The following is an 18355-nucleotide window of genomic DNA, read 5'->3' as shown; positions in this document are numbered from 1 at the left end:
TATATAATTTGTCCAGATCCTTTTACATATTTTGATAAGAAATACAAACTTGGGTTTTGGCTTGGTTTTACCACATTAAAAAATTATTTAGGTTGGTCACAGTGGCTCATTTCTGTAATCCCAGCACTTTGGGAGGCCGAGGTAGGTGGATTGCCTGAGGTCAGGAGTTTGAGACCAGTCTGGCCAACACGGTGAAACACTGTCTCTACTAAAAATACAAAAGAATTAGCCGGGTGTGGTGGCGTGTGCCTGTAATCCCAGCAGCTACTTGGGAGGCTGAGGCAGGGGAATTGCTTGAAGCAAGGAGGTGGAGGTTGCAATGAGCTGAGATCATGCCGCTGCACTCCAGCCTGGGCAACAGAGTGAGACTCCATCTCAAACAAACAAAAAAAAGTTATTTAGCCATTCACAATAAGCCATGTGTTTGCACATGCATGTGTACCATGTACAGAGTACAAACGTTTGCCTGGCACTGTGCTAAAGGCTTCACAATCTTACTTGATCCTTATAAAAATCCTCTGTGATAAATACTATTGTTATCCACATTTTAGAGATGAGAAGAGTAGGCTTGGAGAAGTAATTTGCCGATGTCACATAGCAAGAAGGTGGAACTGTGATAAAACCCAGTGGTCCTGACACCAGAGCCCCTGCATTTAATCACTATGTATTTCCAATGGCTACAAGTCTCTAAATAACTTTGAAAATTTACATTTATTAAATAAGCACATTAGTAATGCTTCGTTAAATTGCTGAAACCTGCAAAGCATGTAAAATTATATTGGTGGATAACAGCAAAGGCATTGTGAATTGTTTGTTCAAGTCAATTCAAGAAATACTTATGGATTGCTGACTTCTGTGCCACATGCTATGCTGGGCCCTGGGCTGTTGAAGGGGATTTACATGTAGTTCCCACCTCAGGCCAGTGGTGCTAATGACTTCAACAGCTTTTGGGGAGGGGGACAAGTTTGGGAATGTTAAGGCTAATTTGATCCCATACAAATAATATTTTGTTAAATTTGTTTTTTACTTTTTAAAACAATTGTTTTTATTCCATATTATTGAAGAGGAAGTCACAGGGCATAAAGATTGAGCATTATCAGAAGAACCAATTATAGCCTAATCTGTACTAGATATTGTCATTTGTAATTCACATTTTTACTTCTTATTATGGAATTGTGGTTATTGCCTTCACTGTGTAAATATAATCTTCATGTTAAATATTTCCTAACAAGAATTGACAGGCTGCATTGGTCACATCAAGCCATTAACTTGGCAGGTACACTTGCCATCTGTGAGGAAACTATAGATGAAATTTTGTTCAAAACATTATTCAGTTATGTCCAAAATATCTTTAAAGTACTTTGGAAAGAAAAAAAAATGGCCCTATAAAAATAACTTAACTAGAGGAAGCTTTGGTGAGCAAAATCATGTAAGTTGTGGTAGTCAAAGAGATATTTAGATATTTGTGGTAGTTAGAATTTAATGAAATAGTTGATACCCCTTATACAAGGAAGAGCTTCAAAGATGTTGAAGAAGCAAAAATAAGATGAATTCTGATTGATGGAAAGTTACTACGACACTAAAACTAAATTCACAGTTTCTTATTTTTCTTCTGCACTTTGCCTCTGCCACACCCCCATCTGCACTTTGAGCCACAAGGAAGGAGCAAGCTCCACTCGTAGACTTTGAAAAGCTGAGGTGGCAATTTTGGTAAATGGCTCCTAGGGCTGAAAGCCTGGCTCTGGTGATGCCAAGCAGCCTTTTAAAAGCCTTTCATACACAGGCTGTTACATATTCAAGTAAGGTTAATGAAGCAAGTAGCACAATTCGTCAATTTCCTTGTTTCCTTCTCCCTTCCCACTCCCCACCTGGAAATATAACATTGAGAAAATTCTGACCTGAATACGTTGCTGGAAAATGTCTCCAGTTCCAGAGGAAATTCTACTGAAAGCATCAATCATGCTATTGGAGTTTGATATATCTGGAACAAAGAACTTTAAACCTCCTGAAATACATGATAGGGATGTTCACTATTAAAATGGGTAAAATAAAACAAAAATAAAAATGTTAGGCCTTTTCCAACAAACTTTCTTGGCATTAGAGTGTTTGTTTTGGGGAAATGGGTGCTATGCTTGACTTGTTTTGCCTGACACCCTATACAACTACATGGTAAGTGGCCCTAGGCAAGTGGTTTCAGCTATTCTATCCATGAGTGTATTGCCAGGGCCTAGAACTTATGCACAGTACATAAGAACTCAATAAATATTTATCGAATACTCAAGATTAAAGTAATTTTAAGATAATTTAGGTTCATTGCTATTTACGTCCCTATGTTTACATTTATATTCTGAAAACTTTGCTTTTAAAGATAATTCAATAAAACCTTTCAATTGTCAAATCAGCATGCCCATTTTTTATTGAATAAGGAATATAAGAGAAAATTATTCTGTGCCTCATTTAGTATAAAAAGATATGTATCTTAAAACACTGTGTGTGTCACTACTATAGAAGTTAGTGCATTTAATCTTTTTTCTGTTTTGAGATGGGGTCTCGCTCTGTCACCCAGGCTGGAGTACAGTAGTGCAATCTCAGGTCACTGCAACCTCTGCCTCCTGAGTTCTAGTGATTCTCCTGCCTCAGACTCCCGAGTAGCTGGGATTATAGGCACCTGCCACCATGCTCGGCTAATTTTTGTATTTTTAGTAGAAGTGGGGTTTTACCGTGTTGGCCAGACTGGTCTCAAACTCCTGACCTCAAGTGATCTGCCCACCTCAGCCTCCCAAAGTGCTGGGATTACAGGCATTAGCCACTGTGCCTGGCCACAAAGCATTTAATCTTAAACATATGTTTTAGCTCCATGATTATGCATGTTCACACTGGCTTAACACAGAATTATAAAATACTATTTTTTGGATGTATAGAATTAGAACCTTTAGGGAAAATGTAAAAAAAAAAATCAGCAAAATATTGATCGATTTTAGTAATGTGTGTGTGTGTTTTAAAAACAGTTTCTATATTTTCAATTAAGCCATATAACGAGTTTCATAGTTGTGTTTTGGATATTCAAGTTAAAGGGAAATGCTCCAAAAGGCATGTTTTTAAAAGTTTATTACCTGTAAGACGTGATAATTCCTCCAGATTTGGGGCTGCAGATGAACCCAGGGCAATGGAGTGAATTGTTGAACCACTGCTGAGCACAGTGGGTAAGCAATTGCCAATAAGCTTATCGTCTCCACTGGTCACTAATATCATCACAGTGCCATAAGCTTTTCCATTCAGTTTTTCAACCACCTGAACATACAGAATTAGTCATTTGGAAGGAAGTGTAGTTCAAATTGTTTTATTGAGCAAAAGAATTATCTGTCATCCAAATTCCCACTGTAGCTCCTCCACCCCACGCCCATCCCCACTCAAGTTTTACCTCAACCCATCACAGCACTTGTCACCCTACATTCCACTGCCAGTGTGCTTGTGAGCAGGGACTTTTCCTGCCTGAATCGTCAAGATGTCCCCATAGTTTAGAACTGTATCATAGAGGATATGGAATACATCATAGTGTGAGAGGCTTGCCTCTGAGATCCAGCAAGTGACCAATAAGAGGGCCTAGAGCAGTGGTTCTCAGTCTTGGCTACACGTTAGAATCAGATGGGGAGACTTAAACAATTTTAATGGTCAGGTCACATCCCAGATCAATCAAATCAGAATCTCTGGGGGTGAGACTCACGCATTAGTATTTTTTTAATCCCCAGGTGATTTCAATAGATAGCCAAGGTTTAGACTATGGGCAGCAACAACCATAGCTGATGTGTCTTGTTTGCTATCAGATAAGCATCCCAGATGCTGAATTCAAACTTGTATTGATTTAAATAAACTCTGTCATTCCTGAAACACAATTCTGGCCTTAATTGGTTCTGATATGCTTGAAGTCTAGAATGACTATAGACAGAAGCCAGACATGCTAATTTTGACAAGAAAATTGAAAGGGAAAAATGGCCACAGCTGAGACAGTCCCAGAATGACTAGGAACAGTTTAGAAAATGCCCAGATGTTGTTTAGGTTCTCTAGTCTTGTCCATTGTATTCATTTATTTGCTCATTCTGTCAACAAGCATTTATTAAGCAACTATTTTATGCTATGTACTTTGCTAGGCACAAGGAGTACAATGGTGAATAAGGCACAGCTCCTGACTTTAAAGATAATCCATCATTACTTTCATAGTTGAGGCTGTTATGACCACCCTGTAACAGACTGCCCCCCATCAGAGGAAACCTCGTATACTAAATGAAGGAAAGGAAAATGATGGTGATCCAAGGCTTAGGATGCTCTACTGTACCTCAAATCCTTTCTTAAGCCCTGAACAAATGCTGACTTCTGTTTTAGCTGATACAGTGGTGGGCAGATATGAAACCAGCAACTTTCGATCATCATTGCTGTTAATTTGGTGTAGCTGAGCTCTGATCTCTCCTTTGCTATCGAAACTGGCAATGCCCACGAAGGTATGAATTTCAACAATCTGCATCAAATAAAATTCTGCGGCTTGTTGTAGTTGAAGGAGTCTGTCAGCCTATGTCCCAAAAAGGAAAAAAGAAAATGGCAACATTTGGTTGGTAGACAAAAGTATGATGAAGTAACTCAATTAGCAAACATCTCTGCTAATTCTTTAGAGATGTTGTATCATAATTTTTTGAGCTTTAAAGAGTAACATAATATTAGAATATTGTTTGATTAATTGCAGGCTCAAAAATGAACGCTTTCAGGGAAGAGGGAGTGGCTTGGGGCTCTGCCCCCAACAAGATGTTCGTAATTTACCACTCTCTGTTTCTCATCATCCCCACTATTTCACTCCAACCCAGAATTCAAAGATCCATGAACCCAGCTGAGACGAGATTTGTAACTGCTGTTTTAAAAATGCAGTCCAGGTAAAAGGAAACATTGCAAAGAGACCTTTGCTAGAGAGGAGTGGCAGTCAGAGGATCCATGATCTGCCCTGGCACTACCCTCTGCTATTGTGGTCACCTTAGGCTGGGTACTTCATCTATAGGGTGAGGACGATAGCTTTCTTGTTTATTAAATTAGAATTGCTGTGAGGATCAAGTGAGATACATATATGGCAGTACAGTTAAACCATGAAGGGCTAACCAGGTTTAAAGTATATTAGTGACCAGTTTTGGGCAGGTGATGCTATTGATTAATTCACTGGGGTCACTTGTTTTGAAAGCTCTGGGAAAAGAGAGGAGCAGCAAGCTGAGCTTCAATGACCACCCACTCAGGGATGACCCCGATCTCTATCTCCAACTCAGGCATCTTCCTGGGTGGATCTAGACCTGCATTTCACACTTCTTAGGACACAGGTGTCTGGCTTAACTAGTTGGGAGTGATGATTTGACAACCGTGAAGATGGCAACTCTACACTTTGAATTCAAATACTGTTTCTCTTACAATATTGGGAAGTAAGTTGTAAAGGGGGTAAAACAAGGTCTTAGAACTCTGCCTTCAACTTTTGCTAATTACGTGATCATAGTAAAATTACTTCTTTTTTTTTTTTTTTTTTTTTAGCTTCAGTTTTCTCATCTGCGAAATGGATACTGAGTAAGCACTCACAATAGAATAGCTATTGCCATCTTCATGGCCATCAGGTCATCACTTCCAATCTTGATCTCTACTCCCAGCTAGCTAAGCCAGCAACCCAGGACTCTCTTACCATTTCTGTTACCAGCCTCCATATTCTTGAACAGGTCCCATCGACTCAATATCTTAAATTTCTCTCAAATCCACACCTATGTCTCTATCCCATTCGCCACCTCTCAGATCCATCCAGTGTCATACAAATGAATGCCCTTCCCTTGAACAAATCCTTCTTATTTTGCCTCTTGGTCACTGCACACATTTTTCCCTTCCCACAAATGTCCTCTTTTCTTCTTTTTCCTTACATCACCCAACCTAGCAAGCACCTAGTTGAATCCTTCAAGATTCAACTCCAAGTTGATTCTCTCAGTGAAATCTTCCTTGACCACTTTCTGCTACAGCACCAGGTGCTGCCTCTTCAGTGCTCACATAGTAACTTACATCTCTGTGGAGCGTGGTCACATTGTATTGTATCTATTCACATGTGTGTGCCCTGTGTCCCTCATTAACTGTAAGCATTTCAAAGCAGAGATACTGTTCTTGTCATCTCCATATCCCTCAGGCCAGTGCAGCGTAGGCACCTGATAAATGAATGAATGGCAATAATGGTTCAATGACTGTTGTTGGCAGGAAAAGGGAGGAAAGTTTGGTTTGCCATGAGTTTGTTACTTTGGGCTTATTTCTCTTCTACATATTTCAGGTCTACTCTCAAGTACCATCATCTTTCCTCTTCACTCCATCCATTCTTGCTCAATACAGGCAGACAGCCAATATAAATTACTCTGAGACCATATTTAAGAAAAGCATGCCGCCAGGCATGGTGGCTCATGCCTGTAATCCCAGCACTTTGGGAGGCCAAGGCAGCAGATAAGCTGAGGTCAGGAGTTCGAGACCAGCCTGACCAACCATGGAGAAACCGCGTCTCTACTAAAAATACAGAATTAGCCAGGCATGGTGGCACATGCCTGTAATCCCAGCTACTAGGGAAGCTGAGGCAGAAGAATTGCTTGAATCTGGAAGGCGGAGGTTGCATTGAGCTGAGATCGTGCCATTGTACTCCAGCCTGGGAAATAAGAGCGAAACTCCATATCAAACAAACAAACAAACAAAAAACATGCCCTAGTCAACTGCAGGTAGGCAACATAGCAAAATAATTCAAATGCTGGCTATATTAGTAGAGTTTTTAGTTTTTCAGGTATCAGCCAAAAAGGCAAGTGTTCCAGGACTATTGATCCACAGAGCATGAGGGGATAAATTCTCTCCTTGGACAAGTTACTATCAAAATAAACAGCTACCACTTATTATTTATTTTGAACTAAAAATGTCATATTATCTTATTTACGCCCCCCTCAATAACCCTATGAAGTAGACAGTGGTATGCTGGTAAATGTTTAATAACAGTTTTCTGATGAAGAATAAAAGAAAGGAAGAGAAAAAGGGAGGGAGAGAGCAGGCAGGCCTGACTCGTAGCAAACGCCAGTTTCTGTGGGGTAAATATTCTTCCATGTGTGAAACCATGGTTGATTTCCTGCTGTTAATGTGACGTCACTGAGTGCACAGTTAGGATGAAATTGTAGTGGCACATCCATACAAATGCAATAGACCAGAAATAACCTCAAGAATTTAGCTCAGGGATCAGCAGAAGTTTTCTGTGAAGGGCCAGATAGTAAATAATTTAGGCTTTGCTGGCTATAAGTTCCCTGTTGCAACTCCCCAACTCTGCTACTGTAGCAATAAAGTATCCATAGATAATATGTTGACAAATGAGCATTGCTATATTCCAATACAATTATTTGTGGGCAAATTTCATATAATTTTCACATGTCATGAAAAAGCCTCTTGATTTTTTTTAACCATTTAAGATGTAAACCTGTCCTTATTTTGTGAGCCATGCAAAACAGGTAGTGGGACATAGTTTGCTGACCCTGAGCACAGATAATAGTAAAAAATAGTAGGAAAAATTAAGAAGTGTTGAGTTTTGAGTATTTTGTATATTTGTTTTCATATATTTTATTGTAAGCTTATATCATTTAATTGTTATTAATAACTACGTTTAATTACTGGTTTGCAGATTTCCTAAAACTTTAAAAGCTGACTCTCATAAAAGTAGGCATTATTATCCCTATCTTACAGGTGAGAAAACTGCTTCAGAGAGGCTATCGTGCTCTTTATAACAAAGACATATTACACAGTAGTGAAGGAGCCAGGATTAAAACACAGCTGCCTGATTGTGGAGACTAAGACTTTAATCAGTTAAAGCAGCTGGAGGCTGCTAGATTGCTAGATGACTGAGATATGGTCTTCTGTACACAATGATGTGGAAAATAGCCATATAATGGACATTCACTTTCACTGCAAATTCACAGTCTACTTCCTCAACCAGGGATATTTACCTGTGAGTAGAATGTAGCCAGCAGCAACTTTTTGTTATATATAGAATTTTGGATTGTAATAGGTCAGAATTTTGGAAAAGGATCTTGGTTGGAAAGAGTTTCAATTAGGAGCAAAAATAAGCATTAGAAATTATCTGTGGATTTCATTTATCTGCATTATCTCAACTTTTGGCCACATTCTGAATTTGTTCCTCCCAACCCCCGAAAAATAGGATGTCCTTGACTATTCCAAACCTTTTGCCTCCTCCAACTCTCACCCTTACTTCCTGAAAATAAAAATAATTAAAAACTGATAGAAGAGGCATGGTGTCCCGCGCCTGCAGTCCCAGCTACTTGGAAGACTGAGATGGGAAGACCACTTGAGCCCTAGAGGTCGAGGCTGCAGTGAGCTGAAACTGTGCCACTGCACTCCATCCAGCCTGGAGGACAGCGGGGAGGGCGAGCATCAGGATAAATAGTTAATGGAGGCGGGGCTTACTACCTAGGTGATGGGTTGATAGGTGCAGCAAACCACTACGGCACACGTTTACCTGTGTAACAAACTTGCACATCCTGCACGTGTACCCTGGAACTTAAAATAAAATAATAAAGAACTGATAGAAAAAATGATAAATGTTTACATTCATTTTCGTTCAAAATGTTACCTCTGCCATCTTGCTGGACACATCCAGCACTAAACAGACCACTATGTCACCAGCCTGTACAAGCGAGAATGTGGGAGGAGGCGGAAGCTCAGTCCCATTCATGGGAAAGCTGTGGTGAAAGTCAGCGGAGTCTGTGATTACATCCCATGCACTTCTGAGGCTGCACATCCGGTTCTGTAGGTTTGGTGCTTCTTGGTTGTGGGTACTTGCATTACAAAATTCAACCACCTGGAAACAAAAACCGTCTTTAATAAAGAAAGGAATGCCTCCCAAAGCAAACATAGTTCTCATTCTCAAGGAAGTATAGGTAACAGAAAAGGTGAACTGAAAGAAAAGAAATCAAAAGTGGTACAGTAATATACCTCTTTCCTTCAAGAATGACATCAAATTTACAAATAAACCTTGGCTTTCTTGCTGGAAACACTAGCACCTTTGCGGTCTGAGAACAATCTCTATTCAAGTTTATTGGTATTAGATAACAAACCATATATGTGTATATATACACATAATCTTAGTCTTGAAAAACAAAAGAAAACAATCTCCTTCCTCCCTTAGCACAATATTGTGTTAAGAAAACAGCCAGGAGAAGTTATCATGACCTACTCCTATTCCAAGCCTACTCCTTGGAATAATATTTAATGACCACTGTGCCTTTATTTGTTGATCAGTCAATATATATTTTTCTACATCAAATATTGATCTCTGTAAAAATAGATAAGGGGATAAACAAATTTACTTCCTGATGCCCCCACCTCTCACTCAATTTGGAAAATAGATATAATTTATAGAAATATAGATATAATTCACTGAATGATACTGAACCTATGTTAATCCCCCACTTAAAAATGTGGTTTGCATTGCTAAGTAATGCATAACCATCTATTCCCAGTGGCTCTATTCCTACAAAGAGTCGATACTTCCTGTTAACACAGCCATGGAAATTTAGAGCTAGAAGCAACTGAATAGCCTCTCTTGTCTAAGCTCTAATTTCATAGAAGAGAAAGCTGAAGCTTTGAAAGGTTGATAACTGCTCAAGGATATGAGTTTCTTAGGACGGTGTGGGGACTGGAACAGAATCTGATTTTGCTTTGCGTTGTTTAACTCTTTTTCTTCCATTTCATGACTATGGTTATGGGATTGTAAAACTTTTCTGACAAGATATTTATGAGTAGGTCTTTCAAAACATCGTGAAGATAGTACCTAGTCACAAATAATGTGGATCAAATGCATTAGGTTAGTATCAGATATTAAAGCTATAAATAAGAAACATAATGGATGGGACAAGAAATATGAAAAATTACCCTAAAGTTACAAAATAACTCCTAGTCCTGACTAAACCAGAGTGAAATAAAATAGCATGTCAATCCAAGGGGCATTGGTCAGCCATGGAAACAAAGAGAAAACTCCACAGAGGCATGTGTGGGCTGTACCCCCAGATCTGTGAAGAGATGACCCACAGATGTGACTTACAGGTTTTTGTGAACTTAGAGAGATATATCAGGTCATGAAGGCTGATGCTACTAACCTCTGAATCACCTAACTCCCTCCTTTCTGATTCCATGCTCTCTGACCCTGCATCTGGTGAGAATTGGCTGTTCCAGGCTGCTTCATCCAGAGAGAAAATAAGTTGGCCAGAGGATGCACGTATGAGATTCCCATGACAGAGTACTCTTTTTAATTAATAATTTTAAAAATAATATTCTGGATTTATATGCTAGTCTCTTGTCAGTTAGTTAGCATGGAATATTGACAAGGTTGGGTTTCTGCAAAGCAGAGTTGGTTGACTTCCCCTGGTGATACCTTACCTTTAAGTTCTAGACTATTCAAAACAAAGTAAAGAGATTTAGGAAATGCATTTCAAATACAGAGTGGCCTGCTATCTCAAACGAGAGAATTATAACCATTTGTTATATCAATCTCATTAACCCAATGTGATTTCTTATGAAAGGATACAAGAACACCAGCATATGAACAATTTATTTTGTGGTCCCCAGAGTCCCCTTGTTAAACCTCCCAGGAAAGCAAATAGTCACTTTCCTAAAGGTGTCATTTTGGTAATTATCTTGGGAGCTTCAATTTTTAAATCTGTAGAATAAAAACTAGATGAACTCTAGGGTCCCCCAAGTTCTAAAGTATAGTGCCTCTTAATTGTCTTATAATTTAAATACTTGAAACATGGGAAGAGAAGGAATCCTGCAAGAGTGTGTCATTCCAAGGGCATACTTACAGAAGATAAACTTTGCATGAACATTATTGATGCAGTTGCATTTTGGGTGCTATTGTAGATAAAGGTGCATCCTTCTTTAAAAAGCTTACTAATAATACAGTTTTCTTGGGGGCAAGGACCTTTTTCACACACAAAAATGCCTGTGATGTCAGATGAACACCTAAAAATGGAAAGAGAAACTGTTTCTTCTTGACTAGCTCATATAATTGTTTCAAGGATTGTAGCCTGCTAGATATATACAAACCTTTAAAAACTGCTCTGCTGGCGGGGCGCTATGGCTTACGCCTGTAATCCCATTACTTTGGGAGGCTGAGGCAGGTGGATCGCCTGAGGTCAGGAGTTTAAGACCAGCCTGGCTAACATGGTGAAACCCGTCTCTGCTAAAAATACAAAAATTAGCCAGGTGTGATGGTGGGTGCCTGTAATGCCAGCTACTCAGGAGGCTGAGGCAGGAGAATTGCTTGAACCCAGGTGGTGGAGGTTTCGGTGAGCTGAAATCGTGCCATTGCACTCCAGCCTGGGCGACAGGAGCGAAACTCCGTCTCAAAAAACAAACAACAACAACAACAAAAACAAACAAAAAACTGCTTTATTAAGAAAGTTCACTAAGTTAGAAATGCACTCTATTTTATTTTAAAGCATTTTATCTTGATGGAGGGGCTCCGTATTAACAAGGGCTTTAACAACTAAATAGAGTCAACGCAAAAGATACCAGGAAATCCAGATGGACATGAGTGGCAAGATCCTGGGTTAGCACTCCTTTGAGTTCATTTCCACTTGGTATCAGGGAAAAAAAGAGAATGAACATGTAATGATGATATTTAACAGAATTCTTTCCTAAATAAGCAATCTCAAATATTGTTGATGGGAATGAAAAATAGTGCCACTTTTAGGAGAAGAAGCAGTCAATAGCTACCCAAATCACCCTTTGACCCAGTAATTGTTGATGGGAAACAACCCATGTGTCCATCAAGAGGAGACTGGTTGGATAAATTATGGTACAGTCACATAATGGAACCCTATGCAATTAAAAAACACAGAGACAAGAAAAACATATATTTCCATTCATTTGAATTTGCCTGAAGAAATACTGAAAAAATAAACAAGAAACTAATCAAAGTGGTTACTTAGAGGGCATGAGGGGAAACAGTGAAGATACTGCTGCGAGCAAGACAGCTACAGGCGTCACTTTTTATACTGTTTTGATATTTGAACCACATAAATACCAATTTAAAGAAAAATGCCATATAACTTAAGAACTGAAAAATGAAAGGATCTCTTTCTTGTCAACTAAGTTTTAGCTGCAATTAAATTGATTGCTTAAATTAGGCAATAATTTAATTGCTTAAGTTATAAGCAATTTTAGAGTCAAATAATGAATTATAACATGAAAAGAAGTACTAACCTTGTCACTTTAATTTGATTTCGCCCATTTATATAGAAAGGTTTGTCATTGTTATACTCATCAAACACACCCCAACGGAGATGGGCCCATTCGTGGACAAACACTCGGCCTGTGGAAGAAAGAGCTTTTGCTTTTGAGTTTCTAAAATCTCAGTAATGTGCCTTGCTAACTAGTGAAGACGTAACATGTCTTGACTACACATACTCATTCCAAAGAGTTTAAGTTACTTCCCTCTCTCCCCTTTTCATCTCCCCTATCCTATTCACATTTCCTCCTACTTCACCCTACCATCATAAAAAAGGCAGCATGAAAATATGTTTGGTCTTGTAAATGCAGTAATTTACTTGTTGCACATCTATTTGAAGCTAGTGAGTAGTCCCACATCCTCTCATCTCCCCAGTGAAGCTGCCCGACAGGTTTCTATTCAGCTTCATAGAGGCCTCTAAGTTCAGGGTTTGGAGAAAGGGAAAGAAGCATATCCAGATAGGCAAATAAAGCTTTCCTAATCTTCTGTCTGAGCTATCGAAGCAGACCTGCTTCTTTTCTTGCAGGTAATTATTCTATCTAGAGCAATAGTTGAAACCTAGGAGCTAGGGAAGGAGGAAGGAGCAAAAAAGGAGACTACAGAATGTTCTCTCTCAGGGAAGGACCAGCCTGGATGGTCCTTTCTCTTTGATTTTATCCCTTATTCTCCATGTTTATGTATATTTTACAGCTTCTAGGTCAGGGAAACCCCCATCCTCAGCATGAGATCCCTTAGAACTTTCTCTCTCTCTAAATCTTACATTCCCTTCGAAGTTCAGACCATAACTTTCTCATATAAGCTTTCCAGATGAACTCTCCTCCCAAAGCACACATTTCTTTTTTCTGAATTATTTTAAGTTCTGGGAACTCAGGAAGTGTGTGCTGAGTTGACTCAGGCTGTGGCATATTGTGTAATTTTTGGACCTCGAGACAAAGGAAGGGAGGGTAACAGTCCAAGCTGTGAGTGTTGAGGGAAAGATTGTGCCTACTCATGAAATTTAGAAGTGCTGATGAAATCATGCTTGAGCAGAGATTATCAGCATCTCATGGTTACCAGGAAAGAAAAAAAAAAACTATATTTTTCTAAAGATTGATAAAGCGTTTTGTAAAGTGTATTTTGTGGAGTGTGTCACTCCACTTCCTGCTAACTATACAGAGGATAACAAAATCCTCGTTAACAAAACCCTAGTTTAGATTTAACTAGGGATAAAAAAGAAAATTAAGACATCATTTGAAAGGCATTACTGTTAAGTTAAATCAAAAACAAAAAATAAAGATTGGGATAGATAGTCCTTGACTGGCGAACTGTGCTCACTATTTTCTCCTTCAGATCTCACTTACTAAATACCAGTCCCAAGGCCTATAGCCCTGGCTTCTCTCTCAAACTCCAGCCATCAATATCTAACCACAGGCTGAACCACTTTCCCTGGCATAGTCTACTGCTCTTCACCATGAACTTGCCTAGATCCAGACTTGTGGGATTTCTTCTTTAAGCTGGTTTTTTTCCATGTCTGACAAAAACCTGGTGTGTGCCTTGTTCCTTAATGCTGTCTCTACATGCCTCTTGCCTTTCCTTCTGTAGCCGTTCAGACCTCTTTTTGTTTTTTATCTCCGGAATATTTCTCATCACTTAGAGTTGCTAGAATTAAGTATGATAACATTTGAAAAGCAAACCACAGAGCGGCAGCACATAGGACATCTTCATTGTCCTTATTACTATTCTTCCCGTCTCACGGTCTCCACCCATTTTTAAGTCTTGTGACCTTGTATCTCCAATTCTCCCAGTTATTCTCCTGATATCCAGTTTCTCCCTCATTGATCAAAGGAAGCCAGATTAATCTTAAAACACTGCTTTGATGGAGTCACTCCTGTGCTTAGAAACCTTGAGCGGTGACTTGAAAATGTGGCCATTTTAGTGCATCAACTGCCCTCATGTGCGTTTCAGCATTTTCTCCCACTGCCCACAGTCTCCCTGCACCATCATCGGGGTCTCTGTCTCTCCTACATGATTTTTCTGCTGCCACAGTTTTTTTCATAGTCTTCCCACTATTTTCTCCCTTCTTTCCATTTATCAAAATGATGTTCAACCTTGAAGACCTTTTCCTTTGTGAGGCCATTTCTGACCACCCTTGGCTCTAAATGACCTTTCCTTGACTGAATTCTTATAGCACTCCTCTCTGGGCCACTAATCTGGTGCTGAACTCTTTCTGGTTCACTTTAGCCCCTCATCTTTGCATGGGTATAAGGGCTATCTCCCCATTTGAATGATAAGTCCTTGACAAGTTTCAGGTTTTGTGAGCGAGTCCCTTTCAGCACCAAGCACGGAATATTATAAGTAGTACCGTTCAATGGCTATTGTTTTATTGGTCCCACTTACCTCGTGATCCGTAGCCAGCTGTTAAGTTATCATTCAGTAGGAAATTAGGTGTGAAATGAATGTATTTTCCCTCTTTTCCACACCCTCTGTACTGCAGGGTGTATGGATCATCTCCATGTGCCCCATGCCAGTCAGTCACTATGACATTTGCCTACATTAAAAGAAATGCCTTGTAACACTTTCTCAGCTCTGATGTTCGTGACACAAATGTATACATTCATTAAAGCACTTTGAACTGTACACTTAACATATGTGCATTTTATCATATGTAATTATACCCCAATTTAAAAACAGAATTGAAGAAAAACGCCTTGTGGATGGAGTTTAAAATGCACCCACGCCTACATGTCAATAAAATCACTTGGGACTTCCAAAAAGGTCTATGTTATAAAAGATTAGCAAATTTTTATGGAACTTCATTACTTCCATTTGATCTTTCCACATTCCAGATTAAAATATTCTCAAAAGTCAATCCTATAAAAGTCTGATATAACAAAAGACCATAAAATGTAATTAAAATATTTGAAGAAATTCTAAAAGCATTTATACATCATTCAGAACCACTCAGAAGGCTGTAAAATGTTACAGCCTTTTGTGAACAACTTTCTGTGGGTTATTTTACTGGTGTAAGATAATAGAACATTATTTCTTTGAAAATTTGTCCTTTCTTTCCTGTAACCAATTAGATCAGCAAAACAATCATTCCAATGAAGTTATATTTCATCTTATGGCCTGACCACTTCCATTACTGTTGCTAAAACATATTTGAAGTCCCAAACTGAAATATCTACTCATATAACTATCAAGACAATAAAATGTTGTATATAACATTGTTTCTTTTACTTTTAGGAAGAAAGATAACATATTATTCTGGATATGCCCTTAAAAGTTAAATATGCTGTTAAGTTTTTTAAAAAGCTGATTTTGGAAAAATAGATCCAATATACATAATTATCACTATATGTACAATATGTATATATGTTGTGTGTGTGTATGTATGTGTGTGCATCTGTGTCTGTGTGTGCCACTGAGGAGAAGAGGACAATAATATTTTTATTTTTATTTTCCATATTTCTACATTATTTAATTTTTTAAATGAACATAAATTACTTTTATAATAATTAACATTTCTTTTTGGAAAGATAAGAATTCAAGCCGAAGTCATTACAAGGAAGTACCTACAGAAAAGACTGAAGAGGTCATGCTCCTGGAGAGTCCTCACTTGGATAAAACCTCATTCCTATGTCTGAAAATTTGTCCTGAGGCCAAAAGGAAAGAGTGCCCTTCATGGAATGGAATACTCAGATGCTGCTTGGGGTTACCTTATATCTTATAAACCACAGTAATTTAGCTCTTACCTACTTTTCCTAACCCTTTCCCCCTTCCCTGATTCCTACCTATATCACATTGTAGACTTGCAAGGACAGGAACTACCTTGTTGGTCCTTGGGTTCTCTGCAGTGCCTGGCATGGCCCCATACATAATGATCATTCACTAAGTGTTTGCTTAACTGACATTCTGAGGTTAAAGAATTGGTATCCAACAGATATATGAACAGCATTCAGTGACTATTATTTCCTTTGGTCTTTCCGTTCACTCATATTTTCACTTTTGCTTTACTTATTTATTTCTCTCCTCTCCATTAGGATCAAGAGTATTACCTATGGCAACCTGGTTTTGGTGTTTGTTGTCTCCAATACTTCTTAGTTCTATTGAAGGCCAAATAGATGCATGAAATCTCTGTCGACAACTAGAGACAACAAAGCTTAGTGCAAAAACCATGGGTTTTGGAGTCAAATAGACGTTCAAATACGGCTCTGGAATTTACCAGCTATTTGATTTGGGACAAAGTCCAGACCTTATTCAAGCCCCAGTGTTTTAATTTGTGATTACAGAAATTAATTTTAAGTTATGTGATAATTAAATAATATATGTTAAATGCCTGGCACTTAGTTGGAGCTTAAACACTAACTCTTCCCAGTTTACCCCAGTTCCCCCACCTATCCTATCTTCATGTGCAAGCATTCTCAAATGCTTTCATCTGGTCATAAGTCAACAGCTTTTCACAGGCTCTTTAACTTCTTCAGGACATTGGGGTACCTATCTGGATTGCTATACCATTCAATTTCTGACAGAGTAGCTTCGAAGGAGAGCTAAGGATAAAACAGACTTAGGAAATTTCATACTGCGGGTCAGAAATAAGGAAAGGGAAAAGCTGTACCGCATGTTTGAGTCATTCTGTTAGAGATGTAGCTACAGTCTCAAACCCACTCCATTGCTGAAACCCTGAGCTAAGTTGTCAGTGCCTCTGCTTCTAGTCCTTCTGGTAACTGCGATGGACTCTTGTTCACAGTTGACTTCAAACAGTGATTTACCATTTATATTATTTATCAGTTATTTTTAGTGTGCATGCTAGTATGTACCAGACATCATCATGGGTGCTTAATCATGATCTGCAACTTATGAGAGCTTTTCAAGGTGAAGTTCTTCTATAGGTGGGAAAAAAATGGTAGCCATTCCCCTATTCACCCACATCCCCACATCCTTCCTCCCTTCCTTCTAATCTCTGTATTCCCCTAAAACAATATCCTGGACTTGAGTTAATGTGAAATTCTGATAGTCTACACCATGGCATGAGACGGCAGTCATATTTTTAAATGCCTGGTGGTTTATATTTCTGTCTGGACATGCATGTTTACTGCTCCTGACAGGATGGTAAATGGGTATATTCATAATTGGAACTGTTCCCTTTGTAGCTCATCCTCAGTAAGATAAAACTAGTTCTTGATCCTTAACCAAACTTTTCAGAAAGGATTCCATAAGTTACAAAATAAAGAGCTCTTCTGAGAAACTACTTAGGCAATGGCATTTGACTCATTTTTTACTCTATAATTAGGATTCATTTATTCTCATGTATTTTGTTGATAACATTCTACCCATTAAAATTATTTGCATTGTTAATACTGATTACTTGTTTTTACTTAACTTCTCACTTTTATAGTTTAAGCACAGTATATTTTGGTGTTTGTTTTCCCCTTGAGATCATTGAGTAAAATCCTGGATTCTTACCTTTTCATATGATTCTTGTTTTACTTTGCTGTAATTATTAGCTTTCCATGTGGCAGGTATTAAAATCTTTATATCTCTGAAAAATACTCTTCTCTTGGTAGCATTAAATAGGTAAAATGAAGCTTCAGTTATCATTTCCTATAGCCAGACAAAAGAAAAACTTCCTTTACCACTTGTAAATCCTGTATGTTTTGGTTTTCTGGTATGCTTAAACGGTAATAAAAATATTGAAATATTTTGAAGAGACCTAGACTTTGGGAAAACATAGGAGTAAAATTTTTAAAAAACTTTAAATGACTATCTGGAAGATTTTAGGACACTAATTATATGTCTGTGCTTGCCTTCATAGTTTTCCCAATTTTGAGAAAGGCTTTTAAGATTTACTGAACAAATCCTTTTCATGTCACACCTGTGTGCACATTCAAGACCACACCTTATGATGACACTGATTTCACTAGAGCAATACCAAAAGGAGGCTCATACATAATAGAGCTATGATCCTCCCTTGCCATATTAAAGTAAAAATAGTCAATTATGTTATAGCTCATTCAAGTGAAAAGAAATAATTTTGCTTTTTGGCCCACCATACAG

General features: G+C 38.4%; 1 protein-coding gene across 1 annotated transcript in view; it reads right to left on the bottom strand.

Annotated features, from left to right (window-relative positions):
- Positions 1-18355, bottom strand: part of CLCA2 (chloride channel accessory 2) — a 31997-nt gene that overhangs the window by 12459 nt on the left and 1183 nt on the right. Inside the window, exons 2-9 of the mRNA XM_050773469.1 lie at positions 17765-17902; positions 14696-14846; positions 12295-12403; positions 10890-11049; positions 8663-8890; positions 4334-4564; positions 3114-3291; positions 1899-2005 (exon numbers count right to left, since the gene is read on the bottom strand). Coding sequence (XP_050629426.1) covers positions 1899-2005; positions 3114-3291; positions 4334-4564; positions 8663-8890; positions 10890-11049; positions 12295-12403; positions 14696-14846; positions 17765-17902 — 1302 coding nt within the window. The remainder of the gene's footprint in view (positions 1-1898; positions 2006-3113; positions 3292-4333; positions 4565-8662; positions 8891-10889; positions 11050-12294; positions 12404-14695; positions 14847-17764; positions 17903-18355) is intronic.

Source organism: Macaca thibetana, chromosome 1, assembly GCF_024542745.1.
Source record: "Macaca thibetana thibetana isolate TM-01 chromosome 1, ASM2454274v1, whole genome shotgun sequence".
NCBI lineage: Eukaryota > Metazoa > Chordata > Mammalia > Primates > Cercopithecidae > Macaca > Macaca thibetana.
The sequence above is the reverse complement of the archived record's forward strand: the minus strand, read 5'-3'. Positions and strand labels throughout refer to the sequence as shown.